This window comes from Aedes albopictus, unplaced genomic scaffold, assembly GCF_035046485.1.
Source record: "Aedes albopictus strain Foshan unplaced genomic scaffold, AalbF5 HiC_scaffold_66, whole genome shotgun sequence".
Taxonomy (NCBI): Eukaryota; Metazoa; Arthropoda; class Insecta; order Diptera; family Culicidae; genus Aedes; species Aedes albopictus.
Window position 1 is genome coordinate 71,022 of NW_026917487.1, and position 22,979 is coordinate 94,000.

Genomic DNA, 22,979 nt, shown 5'->3' on the forward strand with positions numbered 1-22,979 from the left:
CGTCTAATTCAATCTAATGAATCTCAACGTATGATAAAAATCTATTATTTTAATTCATTTTAATACTTCAGCTATATCTCTAAAACATCGTTCTCGTTCATCTTGGCGTATTATTTTAACAGCTTTGCAGGGGTAGCATATTTATAATACATACTGGTGTTGACCGAATCGGCTACACGGGCCCAAGCATCGTTACAGAATTTTAAAATTATTGTAGAATTGTTTTTTGTTTAGATAAAGATGACAAAATTTTCTCAGGACGAACAAGCGTGGACTCGTACATTGTTTTGAATCTAAATCATTTTGTTATTGTTGATTGAATCTTATGACACTACAGATATCATAAAGGAAAAGATACAGAAAGGTAAGAAGACATATTTGTTGGCTGGTATTTTTCATTATCACTTTATTTAATTTGGCCTTATTATATTTAATTTGATTATATAGGGTATGAGTACCGTTCTTCATTCTATGTAGGATGAACATATACTTTAAATACGATTAACATCTTTGTAGATGGGTTATTCTATCAATACAGTTACAAAGGAATGACGTGCCCGGCTTGTGACAAACCATCCCGTAGAAAGCAAAATTTAGTATATTTAATTATTCTTTTTTATTAATATTTTTTTTTATTTTATTTTTGCTCATTGTTTCTGTGTATTGTTTGTGTGTGACGTTTGTTAATATTGAAATTCATTATTTTAAGACGTGTTACTATTTCCCTGAAGGTTCAAATTGATGTTAAAATTGCTTTGACAAAAATAAAATTGTCCTTTGAAAATTTATAACTTATGTACTTCATTTTGCTACAGTATAATTAATTATTTGTTATTTTACATTCGATAGTTCATTGATATATTCACATATTTCATTAATGATTTTCCATATTTATTTATACCAGAGTTTAGTGAATATACCAAATTATATATCATCATATTATATTATAATGTAAACTACATAATTATATGCTGTTGGGAGTGTACATCAGGACATTATTGGACATACATCCGGACAATGAAGTGGATTGCCCACCAGAGTAAGAAGGAAAGACACTATTACATCCTTGTAGATCGATTCTTCAACTCTCGATTATAAATCATCCCTGCAGCAGGTTTTACTATTCGTCCTGTTGGATCTTTAATGTGGAAGGAGATAATTTTCATTCCGAAAGTATATTTACGGGCACCTTTACTTTAGTTCAGCGATAGTCCGAAGGCTAATTTTATTATGAATAATTATTACCTTTTCATTCCATTTACTATATTTCGTTACATTAATTTCCATTACTGATTATATTTCAGCTGTCGCGTTTTCATTCTATAACTTTAATAATTCTCTACCCGTCTCTACTTTACCATCTAGGCAATTAAAGGGCTCGCCAGCGATTAATATTTTTTTCAAATTATCTACAAATTAATATCTTATTTCAGTTCGCTACATTAAATTTCTTCACACTGTATGTCACCCTTCGATTATATTGAACATACCATATTTCAATAATATATTTCATTACAGTAAATTATACTATTGACTATATACCAAACTATATGGGGTTGGGAGGGTGCATCAGGGCATCATGGGAATTGTAGCTGTACGACAGAGTGGTTTCCAACCGGAGTGAGGTGAGAAAAAACTGTAATATGCTTGTAGATGGGTTCTTCTATCGCAACTGTTGCAATGGATTTGACGCGTCCATCTTGTGACAAGCCATTCCGTAGAAAGGTTGACAAGTGATGTGAAAATCGTTATTTACCCTGTTGGATCATACTGTTGGAAGGAGATTCTTATAAACCCGTGGTTTTCGTGTAAGTGTCTCTACTTACGGGTCCGCCACACCCCCTTTTGGCCATTCATTATATATCATCTATCGTGTTGTCATTTTTATACTATAATAATGTTCTACCCTACCATCTAGGACGTAAGATTCCTCGTCACCGAAAAATATTCATTTACTTCAACTACAATTGATATCTTTTTTTTTTCGCTACATAACATTTCATTATTGTATTTATTGATTATATTTGGTTGATTATATTTATATCATTATATTTATATTTAAATCATTATATAACCATATAACTGTATGGGGTTGGGAGGGTGCATCAGGGCATCATTGAAATTGAAACTGTACGACGGAGTGGATTGCCAGCCGGAGTGTGGTGAGAAGTAACTATAACATCCTTGTAGATGGGTTCTTCTATCCCAACAGTTGCAATGGATTTGACGCGCCCTTCTTGTGACAAACCATCCCGTAGAAAGCTTGACAAGTAATGTAAATTTCATTATGCACCCTTTTGGATCATACTGTTGGAAGGAGATTCTCTTAAACCCGCGGATGTCGCGTAAGTGTCTCTACTTACGGGTCCGCCACACCCCCTTTTGGCCCTTCATACAGCGGTATGTTGAAGTCAGGGTGGTAATGAAATTGAACTTTGCTGTCAAGTGGAACTGCATGCAGAGCAAGACTCAAGCTAGGATGGTGGCTACCTACATACATACATACATACATCTGGAGCAAAACCTGCAATCAAATGATCGAATGATATTATATTCAGCTTTTAATTTATGGAAAAAGATTTAAAATTGGTTGAACAAAACGCAAGATATTTGAATTTTATTAAATTCCAACTGCAACTTTTCCGCCAGGTGATGGTAGTGTGAACTGGGCGATGGATTTCCATGAAAATCGTTCAAGGCGTTACGTCTGTTTGTCTGTGGGTTAAGTATGACACGGTAAAATAGGAAAATTTTTAACCCTCCCTACCTCTTCCGAACGTAACGATATACTCAATGGACGACCGCCTATGTGATGGATTTTATTTCATTGCTTAAAATAAAATAAACTTTTCAATATAACTAAATTATATCACAAGTTGTTATCATATCTGCATAAGATATAATTGTGATCGATAAAAACAAAATCTCTAACGACAAATCAAGTCTATTACGTGTCAACGTGCTCAATGTGACGTCATACTAGCCCGCTCGTGTACGTCTGACAAACAAGGATTTGAATGACGGAGCTGGCAATATGTAGAACCAGTAAAGCTTCTATCACCGCTCTCTTCAAGAGCCGTGTTGGCCTCATTGGCAAAGGCGCCAGATTTCTATCGATGGTAGATGTCTTGGTTCAAATCCCGTTCGGATCCAAAAAATTTATAATGTTCTGAAAACTTTTTTTTATGTTAATTACTTTTTCTAAAAATAGAATAACACACATAAAAATATTACCCAAAAAATGAGTATAAAAATTTAGTTTTTACCCTAATAGGTCAAAGGAATTATAACACAATTTGTTATAATTTTGTTAAATTATATCATATTTCATGGAACAAGTTGTGTAATATTTTTGTTGTGATCATAACACAAGTTATCACATTTTTGTTCTTTTCAGTGGAAACTTTGTTAGAATTTTTGTTATTTTAACTACTAACGGTACATGTTTTATTACAACCCTTGTTATAAAAAAATATTGTAACAAAATAACACAGCTTGTTATAATTTTGTAATGTCCATCTAGCCGGGTAACGTCTCCCAGTCAGTCAGCCAGTCGCAGTCGGGTCGGTATTGTAATGGTTTTTCCTTTCACATGTCGGTCGTGCTTGTGGCACCACTGCCGCCGGCCGTTGCCAAGGAAAACTAGAGCACGCTCCTCAAACCCGGCTTGCATATTCAATGAACCTCCTCGGTCGACGGACGAGGCACCATGGCGGCATGAGAAAACGTTATCCGCACAAGAAGAACCAAGTTTAATACATGTACCTAACTAAATGACTTCAATTGAATCGTGACACATTGCACGACTGGCACCACACGATGAACATTGAGAAAAAAAGGAACAAGCGCACACAGCAATGAGCGATATCGATACCGCCGAGCAACAAATCAATCAGCTGTGAGCGATTAACCAAACCACCCATCATGTTGCTCTAATCTAGAACAAAGCAAGTCGTTGCCAACGCAACGAAACCGCGGGAGAGCGCTTCTTATCAAAACGCGCCCGCGTTCGAGAGCGCCTCTCTCGCGGAAGAGCGTGATTCTTCGTGCATCAAGGACTCGCTCGCTCGCGCGTGGATCGATCTTCGCGCGAGGAGGAACACCGCAGGAGAGCACACGCGGTTCAGTTCAGTTGTCTCTAATGATTGGCGTGGTTTTCGCGTATTTTTCAGCTCAATCCAGGACGGATTTTTTTATTTGTCTCATTTGTGGCGACTTGTTGTTTTGACTTCCGATTGCGAGTGAAGAAAGTGAACCGGTTTATCGGGGCAAAGAGCTTATCGGGAGTTCTGCTTGTTGACAACGTGCGGTTGCCGGGAGAAATTTGTCAGGTGAGAGTGACTCCGAGATGAGGGAAAGAATGAAAAAGTCACGCGTTTCCAGCGAAAACTGTCTGCCATATTACCGTTGTATCAGTTCGAGAGCTATAGGGAAGATTGTTGAGACCATCATTGGAGCAAAATAAGCGACAAAGACGCAAACCAATTAGGCTCAATTGATTTGAGTCGATTGGTCCAATCAAAGAGTGTGCTCGCGATGAATTGATCGTTACAAGGACTCCGAATGACACCGAAAAGAATCAAAATCGAAGCCAACTGCGATTCGATTATCAAATGGCCGTCAAAAACCCACGTCGGCGGAAGTTTGGCAGTGAAATTCTTCCCGGCCGAAGCGATGCGATGATGATGGTTGTGGCGCTTATCAATGTTTTGGTGTTTCCCTCATTCTCATCATCATCACAGCAGGCGATGGCGGTCACGAACGACGAACCGACCACCGACCGAATGTGGCGGGAATAACACGAGGAAACGTGATGGTGGTCGCGGCGACGGCGCATGGAGGATGTGTCAAGGTTTTTCGGGAGCGGGAGCGACTTCGGAATGAAAATTGATGCCGTGCCGGATGGTCAGAATATCAGTGATTATACCATTCAGAATGTTGTTGTTTGGTTCTGTTCAACATGCAATTTTGCGCAAACGCTGAGGCCAGAGGTGAATTTCGTAACTTTGTGTGCTATGGGATTTTAATAGCGAAGGGAGATAAACAAATTACGACGGTAATGTGTGCGTAGTGTTCACCTTGGAAATATTTACCGAGATATGTGTGTTTAATTTTGGGTGAGTTGCTCTTCATGAGAATTAGAGATACATAAAATTACATATTCAGGTTTGTTACCTACTACAGTTTGTCAAAATTATAGAAGTTCGAATATGAATATCGTAGACGTTCGATAACTGTTATCAATAAAACTGCAATTCTTTTGAACTAGAAGTTCGCTGAATGAAATGACTTTGTAATAGGCTCCTAAAGTTCTATCTATTTACGTTTTTGTTGGTCGTGGTTGAAAATATATAATTTTTAATTTTTAAATCTTTTGTCCCGCCTCTAACACATACTTTGAGTGTTTTTTCCTCCGCGTATGTCATAGGAACATTTTTGAATCCCCAGTGCGAAAAATGTCGATTTCCATCACGTCAAGATTGCCTCAAATGTCACATTAGAACTATTTATCATTATTTACTTTTTTCGAATTTTATCATTATTCATTCGTTTTTCGAGTTAAGTTACAATTCCGATTAGAATATCATGCTTGATTGTATTATTCAATAAAAGCAATATTTCGTCTTTAATTTTAGGACCTTATTGACACACTAATCCATTAAAGTGTCAAAATTTATGTCAAAAATTATGTGATGTTTTCATTAAACTTAAGTAACATATTGCATCGATCAACTGCCAGATCGTTGACGTTTGTCAGTTGTTGCAGTCATCAACAAGTACAGCAGACGTTCTCTTAGTGCGAACACTATAATTAAAACATTCTTCTACTGCAAGTTCGCTTAGTGCTACAATTTTGAAGTTTTCGTACCGCTATCTGTCATAATCAAAACGTCAACTGAGTTGCTATGATATTCGGATGAACTACAGTAGACGTTCTCTTTAACTGCAATGCGAACTTTCAGGTAAGTGCAACAATTTTGCAGTTATCGCACCGGTATCCGTCAAACTGGAACGTCATTAGCGAAACGATGTTTTCCGCATGCACTTTTGGCTGCAATGCGATGGTAACCAAATGCACATTGGCTGCATTCTGCAGCAATTGACAATTCGTTGACGTCTGACAGTTATTCGTGAACAATAAACATGTTGCAGTTATCGAACTTCTACTGTACAGCTGCAATGCGATGTTTTTGAGTGCATTTTGGCTACGTCCGACATCATTTGATAGGATTTACAGCAGGGCTGTTATGGTACACTGAGGATACTGCTCGTATGTTTTTCATAGTTTACATTTTATGAATCAGTTATTTTTATTTTTTTCGTCATTTCATAGTTCTCGTATGCTTTTCATACATTGAAGAGCGAAATCCATAAGACTTGTCGTATGAAAAATCTCATAAGAAGCATCGTATGAAAATCATAAGATGTGTTATGAAACACCATTGCTAAAAAACAACAAAATCTTTTATTGGCTTCTAACCACTTAAACTTCCGAAGCGTCGATGGGCGTATGAGTAAAGCACGCACTCGCTAACCTTAACGTTCTTGGTTCGATTCCAGGTTGCGATGTTTTTGAATTTGTGCAAAATATTTCATAAAAATATTTATGATAGTCATAAGACAAAATTTCAATTTTTATATGTTATTGGTATGAGATTCATACGTGAGTGTTATGAAATTTATACAGTAACAGTATGACAATAATAGTTGGAGCTTTGAATCCAAAATCATAGTTCGTAACTATGATTTTCGCAAGAAATTCTTATGGCAAAAAATAATAGTTGATTCGTATGATTTTCGGAGTTGCAGTATCCTCAGTGTAAGACCAGAGCTGGTTACTTAAGGGTTCCACTTTTTAGCGCCTTTTTACTGATAAGCTCTCGTAGGAACGACTTCAATATGGCGCCTAATCAAGAATAGTTCCGATTTTTTTACGTAACTATCGCGGAAGGGGCATTTTTGCAGCTCTTCATAAGTTTATCAAAAATTCTTCTAAACATACTTCCGAGAATTGTTCTAGAATGTTTTTTCTCATGTACTTCTTTAGAATTTTCCAGGGGACACTCAGAAATTCCTATTGGGATTCTGTCAAGGTTTATATTTTTCCGATTTCTTTTTGAAAAGAAGACTTGTGCAGGATTCCAACAGGAATTTCTTTAAAAATTTTCCTCAGGTCTTCTTCAGGATTTTTTCAAGAAATTTCTCAATGAATGTGAAAAATTCCACGAGGAGTTTCTTCAGAACTTTCTCCTGTCATTCCTCCAGGTTTTCTTCAGAAAACTGCTTCGAAAATTGCTACAGAAGTTCGTTTATGTATTCCTATATGTATTTCTTCAAACATTTCTGATTATTTTTTTTAGGAGTTTTACTTTGCAATGTCCTTCGGAATTCTTCAGAACATGTTTTAAGAAATTCTTCAGTACTGTATCTACTTAGATTCTTCTATAGTTTACTCCAGGCTTTGTGTTTAGAAATTCAAAGGAGTTCTTTTTCCACATAATCAGAGATTCTCTCAGGCTTTTATTTAGAAACGCCTCTAGACAACTCTTGAGAGATTGTTCTGGAAGTTTCTCCAGGTATCCCTCCAAAGATTGCTTAAGATTCATTAAGGCCTTTTTTTCAGGAATTCTTTCAGAAAATGATTCGGTTATGCTTCAGGATTTTATCCAAAGGTTCTTTTAGTGACTACCCAGACAACCAATTCATGTAAAACGAAGTTTACGAGCATGTTATTCGTGCAACTAACCGTAAAAATTTCATCGCACAAAATGCTGCAAATATGCTCTATGCGTGCAAAACTGGAGGCGATATGCATGCATTGACGCAACAAAGATAACGCTATATGAGTTGAAGCGATATCTTCTGCGATTGCCGATGTGTACCATATTGCGACGTAATCAGTCACATTATGCGGCTTTACTTTATCAAAACAAAAAAACAACTCACATTGCCTCCGGTGTCGATCTTATTACTTTTGGATTAGCAACTGGTACCTGACACTGAACACCACACAATTCTTGCGAAACAAGGTGACAAATTGTGATGACATTCTAACTCTTTTCGATTTTTTCTAAAATAAAACTGACTCACCTGAGGTGTCCCTGAACGGGACAGTTTGGCAAACAACACGAACATGAACGCAAAGTTCTGCATTTTTTAGCAGGGCCAGTTTAAAATCATGATCACAGAAACAGCTATCATGATTTTATTTTTCAACACACGGTTCACTACCGAATAATCTTTCACTTTCTTGAGACTTTTCCTACAGATCCACAGCCCAATCACAATCAGACAGCAACCTTTTCATTGTTACCACATCTCAAATCACATTATGTACGCATAAGTAATGTAATTTATGTTCACGGCGTGGAGAGTTGCTTTCACAGCTCGCTCACGAGTTAAGCATGCGTGTGCGACCCTTATGATATTCGGCAAACTTTCAGATAAAACTACAAGGTAAAAGTCATCCATACATTGTTTTTTGATAGCATGCTTATGAACTGAGATAGTAGCAAGTGAATGTAACTCTTTGCAAATGGTGAATGCCATCCCTGCGCATAACAGATTCTCGTTTATGTGAGTTTGAACATATATGTAAACAAACTTGCTTGTACATTTGTGCGAGTTTATCGACACACTAATGCAAGTTGAGCTGTCATAACAAAATGAAATTCGCATAACCATCGCAGTATGCAAATTGCGAGTTTGAATGTTATTTTGTGAGTTTGTTTGTGTTTTTATGCGATTTGGTTTTGTTCATCGCAGACACAAATTGAAATGACGGTTTCTGCGGTAAATTTTACACTTTTTTCGCACTTAGTGTTTACATTTATGTGATTGTGAGGTATATTAATATTTATATGATGAAATCTATGCATTTTTATGCGAGTTCTGGTTGTCTGGGTAATGCCAAACTTTTTTCTTATCATTTTTCATGAAATTCTACCATAAATACCTGCAAAGGATTTCTCAGCTCTTCCAAGTATTCTTTCAAGGTTTTCATAAAAAAAGATATTCTTGCTAGTTTTCTTAAGCATTTCGCCAGAATTTTATTGTTTCTGCAGCAATTCCTTCTGAAATTTGTATACTAATCGCTTCAGAAATTGCGTAAGAAACTCTTTGAATTCTTCAGGAACTTTTCCAAAGGTTCCATCAGAAATTATTAAGGGATTTCTTCAAGAGGACCAACAGTCGGCAATTCCTGCAGATTTTTTCAGAGTTTTTCCATCCGAATACCATTAAGTACTTCATGCACTCTCCCAGGCATTTATCCAGGAATTACTCCAGAGATAACTTCAGAAATTGCTTCAGGAATTTTGTCCAGGAATCTCCCTAGAAAATATTAAAAAAATCTTCTGGGAATCTCCAAAGATATCATCAGAAGCTTTTCAAGGGATTGCTCCAGACAATCCCCCTGGGATTTTTCCGGGAAATTCCTTCAGAGATTCTTTCAAGAATTCTTTAAACTATTTTTATGCAATTCCTGGAAAAACTTCTAACAAAAATCTGGAGAAATATCTGAAACAATAGCAAAAGAAATCTTCTCAGAAGAAATCCCAGGATATATTTCTGACCGAACCACAGAAGCAATTTGTAAACTATCTTTCTGATAATTTCTACAGAAAGCTCTGTAAAAATTTCTCAAGGAATTCTTGGAATAATTTTGGCAGCGAAAACTCTACGAATACTGAAATAATTTTAAGAGGAATTTCTGAAAGATTGTAGGTAAGAAATATTTTTTTGAATAAATCCCTTGCTGAAATTCATGAATTTTCTGAAGGAATCCGTGTACAATTTCCTGAAAGAAATCTCTTATCGATGTTTTATAAAGGATTTTCTGAAGTTTTTCTTGAATAGTTTTCGAATAAATATCTGGAGGATCCTCTAGAAGAATTCTAATTCAACCTCTAAAGGAGCTTTTGAACCAATCAATATGTTTGTTTTTTGCATCTCTGAATTTTTTTAATCATTGTTTGGTCAAACGACATTAAGCCAAATGACCCATTTGGCCAGATGGCATTTGGTCAAATGGCATTCGGTCAAACGATATTCTGCCAAAGGGTCGGACACCATCCACACAAACCACCTGTCTATGAATACCTCGCTGCCTGGCAATGGCTGCTGTTGTACTTCATTTGCTCACCCAAGATCAACCTCTAGATCTGAATCGACAAATAAACTAAAGAAAAGTTTACTTTTGACATGGATTCGAGCACTGGTATGCTCATTGCTAAGCACATACGATACCTTTCGGCTATTTTTACCAAGTTAAAAGGGTAGACGATAAATGTTGATCTGTTTCTGGATATTTGAAGGAATGGCTTTGTTAACATCTTCTACGATTTTTTTAGAAGAGTTGTGCAGATCATTTTCTAAAAGTGTTTAACGAATTCATTATTGAGCTGCTCCGTATTGTCGAAGAATTTCCTGAAGGGCAACTAGTTTTTTGGAAATTCATCAAGGAGAATTTTCAGTAATTATGTAGAACCACAGAGAACAGACGTCTATCTTCGCTTTCTGCCTTGTGTAAAACTTTATAACGGTCATATCAAAATATGTGGTTATGCTCCCGTTGCGCTAGCGTCTCATCAGTTACATTGTTGTGTTGTCATATTTGTTTCCAGTGCTCGCCGTTTTTGGCCGTTTGGCACTCGTGTCGCTTTATGGGCTAGTGTATTTCAACGATGAACACAGCCATCGTGGCGTCAAATCGACTTTATATTTGGGGCAGTCTCCGTTGGTGGCGTTGAGGTACACTTAAATCGTTTACACACGATTTTGACGTATTTTTGTTCGAGCTTAAACGTCTGTTTTCTGTGGTAGAACTACTTCATATGGGGGAACTTACGTATTTTCAGCAGTTTTGTTCTCTTCGTCATGGGAGCTTTTTTGAAACTTGTTGAACTCAATTTATTTCTGGGAATTCATTTGCAAGTTCTTCCAGGAGTTCCTCTGTGAGTTGCTTAGGAAATTCTTGCAGAAGATCTCCCGTAAATTCAATAGTTTTTTCAATAATATCTTCTGGAAATCATTCGGAAAATTCTACAGAAGTTACTCCGAAAGTGTATACAAAAGTTCCATCGAGAATTACTTCAGTTGTTTCTTTGGGAATTCCAGCAGTAAATTGTCCTGACAGTTCTTCTACGAGTGTCTCAGAGTTCATTAGTGGATTTCAACAGCTCCTCAGGGATTCTCTTCTAGAATTCATTCTAACATATTTATAACTCAATGTGATATAATCATGTTCAACATCCTTGGTGTTTTCAAAATACTATAACTCAATTATATCACATTATGTTATAAATATTGTTTCATAACTCATTGTATTATCACAGACAAACAGACGTACCACTTTGAACATTTTTCGATTCAAATCATAGTCACGGAAACATGTTCGCCCAATGCTAAAAGCACAGATAACAGACGAACTTGCTCGAACAAAATTGCTTGAAAATATTGTGTAAAGAAAAAACAGGCTCAGTAGTGACATCGACGGTGACTTTCCCACTCAAAAGCTTGTTTCGACACCATGATGGCGCTTTCTGAAGAAATATTTCACTAGCGCACCTTTCAATTTTCCTACTCAGATTCTGAGCTGTATTTGCTTAAATAACAAGATGTTTATGATTATTTCACTAATCCAGCAACAAAATTTGAGCAACCCATTGATAGTTAGTTACATAATTTTCAATAAGAAACAAGTTAAACAAGAATTCAATTAACGTTTTCCAAATAAAACCAACACATTCTCTTGGTGCAACTATACTAGGGTGCACACTTGGTGACACTAGCGCCAAAAAGTAAAACAACGGCAAATTTGTACCCCGATGCGAAATTTGACAGGGCCGCGTAAAGGCCACATTCCCAGTTATTTCAAAACAACCGTTGCAATGCTTTACACAACTGCACTACATGAGCTTGGACGTCTGTTCTCTGTGTTAAAAGGACTATGTTTGGCCGACCACCAACTAGGTAGTAGTGTGGGACAAAAAAAGACATTTTACTCCTGTACACTTTTTAAGTTCCATTTTGGCACCATATCAACTGTGCAAAATTTCAGCTCGATCGGAGAAACTATATTTTAGCGCCAGCCATTTTTCATACGCCAGCCAAGTTTTCATACGATTTAATATGGGGAAAATCACCTTCTCAAAGAAAAATCGCCACAGGTTGCCTCTTAACCCTTAAAAATATATCGATGAATGATTTCTGTTGGAAATTTTACGAGGAACAAACCCTCTGAAGACTGCAAAGCGATCTAAGGCATGTGGAAAAAGTTATTGACTGAAAACCGAAAGGCATGCCAACGCTGTTTAACATGTAAGGAATAACAATAAATAATAAAATCTCGTCATTTTATGGATCGGCTAAGGCTTAATAACTTTTTCCACGAATGTCGCATCGCTTTGCGGTCTTCGGAGGTCTTATTCATCGTGAAGTTATCTACAGAAATCATTCAACGACTTATTTTTAGGAATCAATGAGTGACCTCAAGCGATTTTTCGTTGGAGAAGTAAATTTTCCCCATAGTAAATCGTATGAAAAACTAAGAATGGCGGGCGCTAAAATATAGTTTCTTCGATCGATCTGAAATTTTGCACAGTTGATATGGGACCAAAATGGAACTCAAAAAGCGTACAGGAGTTGGAGTTTTTCCATTTTTTATGTTTTCCCATATAAACCGTGTACCAGGCTACTAGGTAGCGGTAGCACAGAGAACAGACATCCAGGCTAGAACAAATTTCATTCGGAAAGTTGTGTAAGGATTTGAATCTTTACTTGAGTAAGGTTGCAAACCAATACACGATGACAACACTAACGCCACCAAACACCATATTGCCACAGTCAGTGGTGAATTGAAACATTTCAAGTGGTGAATTAAATTAGTATGGGAAATTAACCGATTGCAGCGCCACGCTATTGCCACTTGTGTTGCCGATTTCAAATGGCCGTTAAATTCCTTACACAGTTTCGGAACTGGACTTGGATGTCTGTTCTCTGTGGCGGTAGTGAGCAAACGTCAAACTCGAACAAAAACTATGCAAGCGCCACGGTTGGGCAGTTGGCCAACTACGATGGAAATTATCAGAGTGTTACGTCTGTTTGTCTGTGGTATTATAATTTAGTTTTGAATCTTCGACATTTAAGAAATAATGTAACAAAATTATATCAAATTATGATACATAGAAACCAATAATCCAGAGGCTAAAATTCATATCACATTTTGTTATAATTTTGATATGATTATAACAAAATAGGATATAATCTTGGTTAGACCAGTATACTTTGTGTTACAATTTTAGTTATTTTAACATCATCCTGCAGCTAGTTTATAACATCATAACACAATATGATACAAACTTGATATAATTTTCTAGTCGGGTAGGTATCGCCAAGGGTATCTGGAGAAATTCCACAAAAAATGTCTGAAGAAATTACTTACAAAATATCTGGGTGATGGAATTTCAAGAAAAACTTCTCAAAGATTATTTTGATGAATCCTATAACGAATCCCTTGGAAAATTTCCCAAGGAATCTCTAAAAAAATCTTGTTCAAAAACCTGAATGGATGAATTTCTGCAAGAATCTCTAAAAATTCTTCAACGACTTCCTCGATCAATTTTATAGGATTCTCTGAAGAAATATTTCAAAAATTCCCGACATATGTTTTGGATGGAATATCTAGGGAAATCCTGAAGGAACCCATGGAGGAATTTCGCAAAAAAAATTATAGATTAATATTCTAAACTGGCTTTCCCGGCAAACTTTGTCTTGCCAATCTTGTGGTGGATTGTCAGACTGCGCTCATGATTTTCTTCCCAGATCATCAAAAATCATCACTTTTTCAATTTTCTTACTGTTTTTGATGATTTTCGTAACTTTTACTATTTATAAACACAGCCACCATGAGTACGAATCAAACCATGCAAGAGTCATCCTGATCGGTTTACTCGTTCGTGAGTTTTGTTGCCTCAAAGGAACTTCAAACTCATTTTTATATATATACTAGCTGTCCCGGCAAACTTTGTCTTGCCAATCTTGAGGTGGTTTGACAGTTTTTGAACTCATTCAAGCACCGCACTCTAGATTGGTTTAATTGCGATCGTTTCGATTTTCTTTCCAGCTCATGCAAATTCAGTAGTTTCATAAATTTTCTTCATTTTGAGTCGATTTTCGTAACTTTTTGTACATATAAACACAGCCACCATGAATTCGAATCCAACCATGCAAGAGTCATACTGATCGGTTCATCCGTTCGAGAGTTTTGTTGCCTCAAAGACACTTCAAACTCATTTTTATATATATAGATAGATAGATTCTCGAAAAAAAAGCCTGCAAGTATTCCCCAACAAATCGCCAAAAGATAAAGCCTGCGCAGTGCGCACTTTAGAATCGGTACGCTTTCTACCGGCTGCAGATCAAAAACGGTTTAACCTAGAAAAAAATGTTGTAAGAAGCAAATGAAGCTTATTTATTGTTTTTTGTAGGAAAAATATTAAAAAATCAGTTTTCGTTTCTTCAAGATAAAATTTTGACCTGATTGTGAAATTCATGCCATTTTATTCTGCACAAACCAATGATCGTCAATATTTTCAAATTTCACAGCTTACGGGCTGATATTTTCACAAGAAACAAAATCATACTCATCAAACATATGCTCAAAACAAGTTACGACATTAAACTCTTGACAAATATGGTTCACAAGACCATAATGAACTTATAGCCTTATTGTCCATTCACGCTATATTCAAAACTATTTTTTATGAAAAAATATTTCTTGCGATCGTTTTTTGGATCTATAATTCCCCAATTCAAGTGGCCCAACTTAATTCATATCGAAACCTGGATTATTTTTGGAATTATTAGCAGTTTTCCCTCACAGTAGTCGGAAATAAACAGTCATAAGGCTAACTCCTCATAATAAGCCTAAAATAAGATAGTTTTCATGGAAAAAACACTGAAAACCATATAGATTGTGGAACTATAGATGTGATTCTATGATCACAAAAAAAAACTTCTGAGTAGATTCAGTTTTATTTAAAAAAATCGTTAGATATTTCACGCCATCAAAACACATCCAATGAATTTCGTTAGCAATAGTCCATACAGCTTTCGAGCCACGATTATTTATATTGTTCTGCATCAAATCATTGGTTTCTTGTATACCAATACTATTCGTATTGTATCCTTCCCGTATGCGTATTTGCCGAACTAAAGTTTATGCGAAAACAACTTTGTTGCCCTTAAATATCTATGCAAGCCTTTGATTTTCCATAAAACCCTTCAAAGGCTTACCATAGCTATATTGGAAATTTTAAAACACTCATGGAATATTTTACCTCCCTTAATCAACAATCATAATACCAACAACAATTCTATACTGCGTAATTGGTGGGTTTGGTATTTATATATTCCTACACAAATCTTGAATCTGACAATGATTGGTTTTTGCTCAATGTGTGCAGAAAAAACTGGCACTATTTACGAATTCAGATCAATAGTTCATCTAAAAATATAAAAACAGCAAATTTTATATTTTTCCTACAAACTACAATAGATAAGCTTCAATTGCTTCTAACAACACTTTATGCCAAGTGACACCGTTTTTGAGCGGCAGCCGGTTGAAAGTGTACCGACGATTCTAAAGTGCGCAGGCTTTATCAATGAAATACCAGGAGATGTTACCGATAGAATCCCTTATCACTTAATTAACTCCTCTCAAGAACTCAGGACTTAAGGATGCCTAGATTAAGTGCGCACAGAATCCCTGAAGAAATTCCGATGATAGTCCTGGAGAAATTCTTGAGTGAATTCTCCGTGGAACTGCTGGAAGACTTACTCAAGTCTTAATCTTCAAGCAATTTTTGCAGAAATTTCTCCAAAAAAATCCCTGAATAATTTCTGGATGGAAACCCCGATCGCTGGAGTAATAACCGATGGAGTTTCTGGAGAAATTTCCTATGATTCTCGGAGAGGATTCAGAATTCCCGTAACAATCTCTTGAATCTCTGGAGAAATTCCTCAAATATTCTTTGAAGACATTTCGGCGAATACATACCTGAAAAAATTGTAGATGAAATCAATGAATGAATTCCAGAAAAAAATCCGATAAATTCATCAATGAATCCCTACTGAAAAGAAATTCCTCACAGAAACTCATGAAGGAATTCGCCAAAGACTGACTGAAGAAACTTCCATTGACATATGATATCTTGACATATCTTGAGAAGTTTCCGATAGATTCTCTAGACGAACTTCCCGAAAATTCTCTAACGTATCCCAAAATCCGTCAGACTGAAAAATTATCGAATGTCGGATTAGAGCCGAGTCAAATTCGACCCAATGTTGAACCCACATCGGATAACTGTAGAATCTATGTTGAATTTGATGATTAAAATGGAAACAAGTCACGTTTACGTTCATGTCGGGTTATACGTCATAAATTACGAACAAAGCTTTAAACCACAGAGAACAGACATCCAACTCCAGTTCTGAAACTGTGTAAGGAATTTAACGGTTTTTTGAAATCGGCAACACAAGTGGCAATAGCGTGGCGCTGCAATCGATTAATTTCCCATACTAATTTTATTCACCACTTGAAATATTTCAATTCACCACTGACTGTGGCAATATGGTGTTTGGCGGCATTAGTGTTGTCATCGTGTATTGGTTTGCAACCTCACTCAAGTGAAGATTCAAATCCTTACACAACTTTCTGGATGAAATTTGTTCTAGCCTGGATGTCTGTTCTCTGTGTTTAAACCTGGGACGCCACAATTCCACAAACTATTCTTGTTAACTGAGGCTTAATTGAACGATATGCGCCGGTCATAAAGAGTATTCCAGGAGAACTTTATCGCACTTCAGGAGGTCTCAGGGGAGTTTGAAGGGGTCCCATGATTTCAGAGGGCCTCATGCCACTTCAGAGGACTTCAGAGGCGATTTAGTGGGTCTGATATGCGTTTCAGGGGCTCCCATGGAGTTTCAGAGGAGAACCTAGAGGTTCAGTGGGTCCCAGGAGGTTTAAGAAGTGTACATGAAAGTCTACTAAGTGAATAAGTACCGGAGGAGCTCAAAGGCGCTTCCGGAGGTCTCTGTCGGAACGCCCTCAAAGGCTCCTGGAACTCTCTGAAACGCCCCTAAAGCTCCTTGGAACACTCTTCTTCTAGGCTCTCCAGGAAGATCCTGGATACACCCTTGGCTCCAACTTAAACTCCCAGGAGCAAGACCTTCTTCTTCTTCTTGGCGTAACGTCCTCACTGGGACAAAGCCTGCTTCTCAGATTAGTGTTCTATGAGCACTTCCACAGTTATTAACTGAGAGCTTCCTCTGCCAATGACCATTTTGCACGCGTATATCGTGTGGCAGGCACGAAGATACTCTATGTCCAAGGAAGTCAAGGAAATTTCCTTTACGAAAAGATCCTGGACCGACCGGGAATCGAACCCGTCACCCTCAGCATGGTCATGCTGAATACCCGTGCGTTTACCGCCTCGGCTATAGGAGCAAGACCTGTTCTAGCGAACTAAGTTTCTTCATTAAAGCCCTGAATTCATTTATGCACAAAATTCCCTCTCTTTTAACTAAGCACATTAAACACTCGGCAAGCCTCGAATAAATTTACGACCTGTGCCGAAACAATCATTATTTTGCAACTAGTTGCATAAAAGATGTTTTATATTTCGGTAATATTTTAGTCATTTTTATAAATGTGGCCATTAACCCTACAACAATCTCCCGAAAAACACCAACAAGTTCATCCCATTCCAACCGTTTTGTGTGCGAAATATCAAAGTATTTAACCATTTTACGTTCCCTTAATAGTGGACCTTCCCTACCAAGGGCAGTCGGTCAGTTAACTTGCCACTCTTAATAGCCACACCACCACCCACGTGTTGAACCGAGTGTATCCCAGTGTCTAGGTAATATGGCAATTATGTTTTTATGCCCGATAGAGAACGATCTATAGATAGACGTAGGTATAGGAACGCGCGTATCAATAAGTAAATAAACAAACCCCTCGCGCTTCGGCGCGGTCTTTTTTGGGGGTGTTTTTCTGTTTTGATGCTTTATGAGGATTTTATTCAGCCGCCGCGGCCGCCCTTCCCGCAGCCCCACCGACAGCGATAGACAGTAGGCAGGCATGTGTAATATAATGACACGCGTAATCGTAGCTTGGATGAATAAGCGCCGGCCGATGGGCGCGACCTTGACTGTGAAGCGTGCTGCTGAGATAGACTCAGGGAGCAACGAAAACGTTACCTACCTAGTAGGTATAAGGGCGGGTAGGGCGTGCGCGTCTTGAATGAATGAAAATCTTTAAATAGTTAGCGTTCTGTGTATTTTCGAACAGTAGCGCACGCTACACGCCAAGCGCCAAATTATTATATGTAATGTGATTCTATCCACGGAACAAAGTACGTATACTGAATTATACAGAGTATCTTCACTTATTCCGAGATTATGTAAACACCACCAATTCGTACGGATTGAGATAATCGCGGAACACTGTAGACCAGGAGTTGAAATTTCGCGACAATATCAATTACGCCTACATATATCCTGGATTGAGCACTCATGGTGATGCAAAAGGCCCAAAATGAAAGAACTTTACTCTGAACTCCTGGAGAAATTGCCATAAGCAATCCTAGAGAATTTCCATAGGAACTCCGTAAGAACTTATGGAAATAATGTCCGTAATAACTTCTGAGGAATTTCTAAAAAAAAAATAATACTGAAGGTAATCTTCAAGGAACACCAAATCAAAAACTGCTGGAGTATTATCCAGAAAAAAAAATGGAGTACTTTGGTAATTTGCGTAAATGGTAATTTGCAAAACAACTTCTGGAGGAACACCGGCAGAAATTCATGAAGTAGCTCCTGTGAGAAAAAAGAACAGATCAAGGGATAACCGAATAAGGTGATCGGGGATTTTCCGAAGAAATATTTAAAGGAAGTTTTGTTTGTACGAAATAGCTTATTTTAGAACTAGCAGACCCAACGTGGCTAGCCACATTCCTAAAAAAAGTATTTTTTTTATCCAATCAATTAAATCCTAAAAACTCCTGGAAGGAAAACTTCTAGAAGCATCGTTGAAGGCTAATGTATCAATGCATGTGTGAAACATTTCACTCAGCATGGTGCATCTCTTTGTAAAGCGCCAGAAGGTATACTATTATGTATCCAACCTTTGTTTGTATATGACTGTTGTAGGATTCTTATTCATAGAATGAAAGAATGTTCTAGATCTTTCTACAGGATTGATGCACCAATGCAACGATGCACCCATGCACTTATGCAATGATGCACCTATGCACTTATGAAAGAATGCACCAATTTAACGATGCACCGATCCAATGATGCACCTATGCAACGATGCACCAATGCAATGACGCACCAATACATCGATGCACCAATTCAACACAGGTACAATGCTACAGTGCAATGATTATTGTAGCTTTCATTCTGCGAAACATTTCAAAGCGTGACGGAAGGACAGACAACTTTGGGATTTTATATATATGATGGCTAAAGGGTAGTTTCCGGTAGGATGTTTGAAGAATCGGTAGTTTCTTGTTTTGGAATCAGAAGGTCTGTCGTCAAAATACTCATTTTTATTGCTATCTCTACACTCTTCAAATACTCATTTGGTTGGTGATCTTCTATTTTTGAGGCGACAATGGCGCCTGCCACGTCAGGTGGCAGGTCAATGTGGGGAAGGGGAAGGAAGTAATGATGGCAATCGTTTGTATCCACATCAGACCGAATATACCTCTGCGTCTGCACAAATTCATGCAGATGTCGGTGTGTTGGTGGGTTATGGTTGGCAGAGGGTTCACACCTTGGCTCACACATTGGTGCGTGGATGCCAGGCATAAGGTGATAGATTAGAGCGGTTATTACTATTAAGCTATAGCGACATAGGTTGCTTGATTGCATAACTCGAAGGCTTGATAAATTGACATTGTGCTGTGAAAATGGGAAGGAAGGGAAACGGCTCTTCAACCGTTTGTGGCTTTGAACATATGAATATACATGAGTTCTATAAGGACTGTTCAATTTATAAAACGGACAACTTTACAAGGCTATAAAAAGAAGACGCATAGTTCTAATTTAACCACCCTTGCTTCGTTGTTCAGTACATCATCTTTCATTATAGTAATGATTTTTGAAATGAATAAACTTAGTTTTATTTCATAGAAAATCGACCAGATGTTAAATGAGATGAATTTTACGATTGCTGAAAATTGAAAATATATATAAAATTACTGTTCACATATGGTATATCGTTTTTAATATCAGAAAAGTATGTGCCATGCTGCAGCAGCACAGTTTCGTTTTCTGAAGGTTCTTTCAAATAACAATGCAACCTAATGCAAATTTTACATAACAAGGATGTTGGAAATAAAAAAAAACATCCGATTGTTATTAAATAAGGTGTACAATAACATAGGACCAACTTTGTTGAAAATAAATAATAACAAGATTTGCTAGAGTCGAAAATCTGCGTCAATGGAGCAAAAAGTATGCATTTTTTAACTATGACCATCTTTATTGATTAAATTTTTGATGGAGAATGCAATTATAGTTATTTATACAAAATTTTATGCAATGATTTTTTTCATAATGCAACTCATTTGAGTTGTATAATGTTCATAATGCAACTCAAATGAGTTGCATTATGAATATTATACAACTATTTTTCATTATGCAACTCATTTCAGTTGCATAATGATCCAGTTCGGAAAAATTGACCATTATGATACCAAAATGGGTTATATAAAATGTAAATAATGATGCTGAATTGCATAAAAGTATTTTTTTCTTCTGCTTCATTCAGAAAGCAATATTCTTCTACTCTGGACAAATTTTCAGCCGAATCCGTTGTGCTATTGCATCACAGGACTTAAATAAATATTTTTTAATAATTTCTTTGTAAACAAGGCAACTTACTATATCAAGCTAGAGGCTGCTTGGTGCATTATTACTAACCAACTTTTGTTTAACATTAGAAAACATTACGATTTAGATGTGTTTATGCAAGGTAACATAATGTATGTCAATGTTGATTGACTGCGAAAATTACAGTTTTGAACGAGAAATTTGCTTTTCAATTTTCAATGATGATGATTAGGTATTCTGATCATCTGTCTCCAGTTATCCTAGTAGTTAAGGCTATGGATCGCCAATCCGGAGACGGCGGGTCAATTCCCTGGGCATAGCGTATCATTGTACTTACTTGCCTCACAATAAACACCAAATTGAAGCGAGGTAGTCCCAGTGAGGACGTAGAGCCGTAAAGAAGAAGAAGAAGAAGACGATTATATTCTGTAGAGTGTTACATTTATTTATCTGTAGTTAGGGCTGCACAGACCTTGATACAGACCGTTAAGAATGGATTGAACTCGATGAACTTTTGTGATAAAGTGTATTTTTCTTTTATGGACCCAAACAAATGAAATCTGAACCATAGTGCGGAGTAGAAATTCGCAAGCAGACATGCACTGGAGGCGTGTGCCATAGCCCAAAAAATCATAAATTACCTCACAAGATAACGGTGAAAATCTTATTTCATTTCAGTGTTCTTTCTAGCTAGTGCATAACAAGCATCCAGAAAGTGTATAGAAATCCCAGCCAAAACCGGTGCTGCACAAAGGCACCCGATGAGCAGCTGTAGGCGATGCTACTATCCGTCGCCGCCATCGTCGTCGTCGTACCCCTAGTACACCCACCACAATGAATCCAACCCAGTACGGTAAAGATCCCGTCAGCATCCACGACCTGCGCCGAGATGAGAACCCGGTTGGACAGGCCAACCCCCTATCGCGGTTCACCTTCTGGTGGCTGCGGGACCTCTTTCGCACCGGACTGGAACGGCCCATTGACGAGTCCGATATCTACGAACCGCTCTCGTCGCACCAGAGCGAACAGCTGACCTATCGGTTCGAGGACTGCTGGAAGCGGCAGCTGAAGCGAGATAGGCCGAGCTTTTTGGCCGTCATTCGGGTGATTTACGGATGGACCATTCTGTCGAAGGGATTCCTGTATACGTCGGTGGATTCTTTTTCGAGGTATGTAATTAGCTTTAAAAAAATATCTAAGCTTGAATAGATCTTTCAAAAACATGAAACCCTTTTCCAGGATTTTCCAGCCCCTCTGTCTCGGAGGGTTGGTTTCGTATTTTGCCCCCGGGCAGACCACCATCGGCAAGGAGGCAGCTTACGGTTATGCGGCGGGGATTGTGCTTTGTTCGCTGTTGCCGGTGATGATCTTCCATCATTACATTCTGTACATCTTTCAAATCGGCATGAAGATACGGGTGGCGTGCTGTTCGTTGCTGTACAAGAAGGTGAGTCAATTGTAACTACTACTAAGGATGATAAATGCATAAAAGACTTGGGCTTGTAGACTAGGGCCTTGATTTTCATAGCTTTGGCCAGCATTTGTCAAAGGACACACAATTACGTTTTGCCTTTTCGTCCTCTTTGGATTACGTCCAACAGTCTGCTTCTCATACTCATAGTATTCTATGAGTACTTCTACAGATATTACTGAGAGCTTCCATTGCCCATTGATTTTTTTTTGCATTGGTTTATCATGTGTTAGACACAAATAAGAAATTCTAATGCCAATGAAACCTGACGGAACATCCTTCGAAAGCTTCTGACATCGCCTGAAACAACCCCCTGAAACGCCCCTCAAGCCCCTTGAAACCCTTCATTTTTGGGCTCTCTGGGAACTTTCTAGAAACCCCCTGTCCCATTTCAAAACCCCCAGGAACAATACCTGTTCCCGCGAACAAGATTCCCTAATTAAAGCCCTAACTTAATTTATGCACAAAATTCACTTTTTTATGCCTTTTTTAAATTATTCACCTCAGATAAATCCCATCAAGTCTTTGTGGAGGAACTGCAAGAAAATTTCTCCCAAGGCTTCTCAATGGATTCTTCCAAGAGTTCGTCTTGGCATTTCTCCGC

The 22,979-nt window shown here is 37.6% G+C and overlaps 1 protein-coding gene across 1 annotated transcript; it reads left to right on the top strand.

Annotated features, from left to right (window-relative positions):
- Nucleotides 1-3,949: 3,949 nt before the first annotated feature.
- LOC134284738 (ATP-binding cassette sub-family C member 4-like) lies at nt 3,950-22,411 on the top strand. The gene is made up of 3 exons (XM_062843943.1): nt 3,950-4,331; nt 21,583-22,073; nt 22,144-22,411. The coding sequence occupies exons 2-3, from the start codon at nt 21,739-21,741 to the stop codon at nt 22,364-22,366; spliced, it is 558 nt and encodes a 185-aa protein (XP_062699927.1). The 5' UTR covers nt 3,950-4,331; nt 21,583-21,738; the 3' UTR covers nt 22,367-22,411.
- The last annotated feature ends 568 nt before the right edge of the window (nt 22,412-22,979 follow it).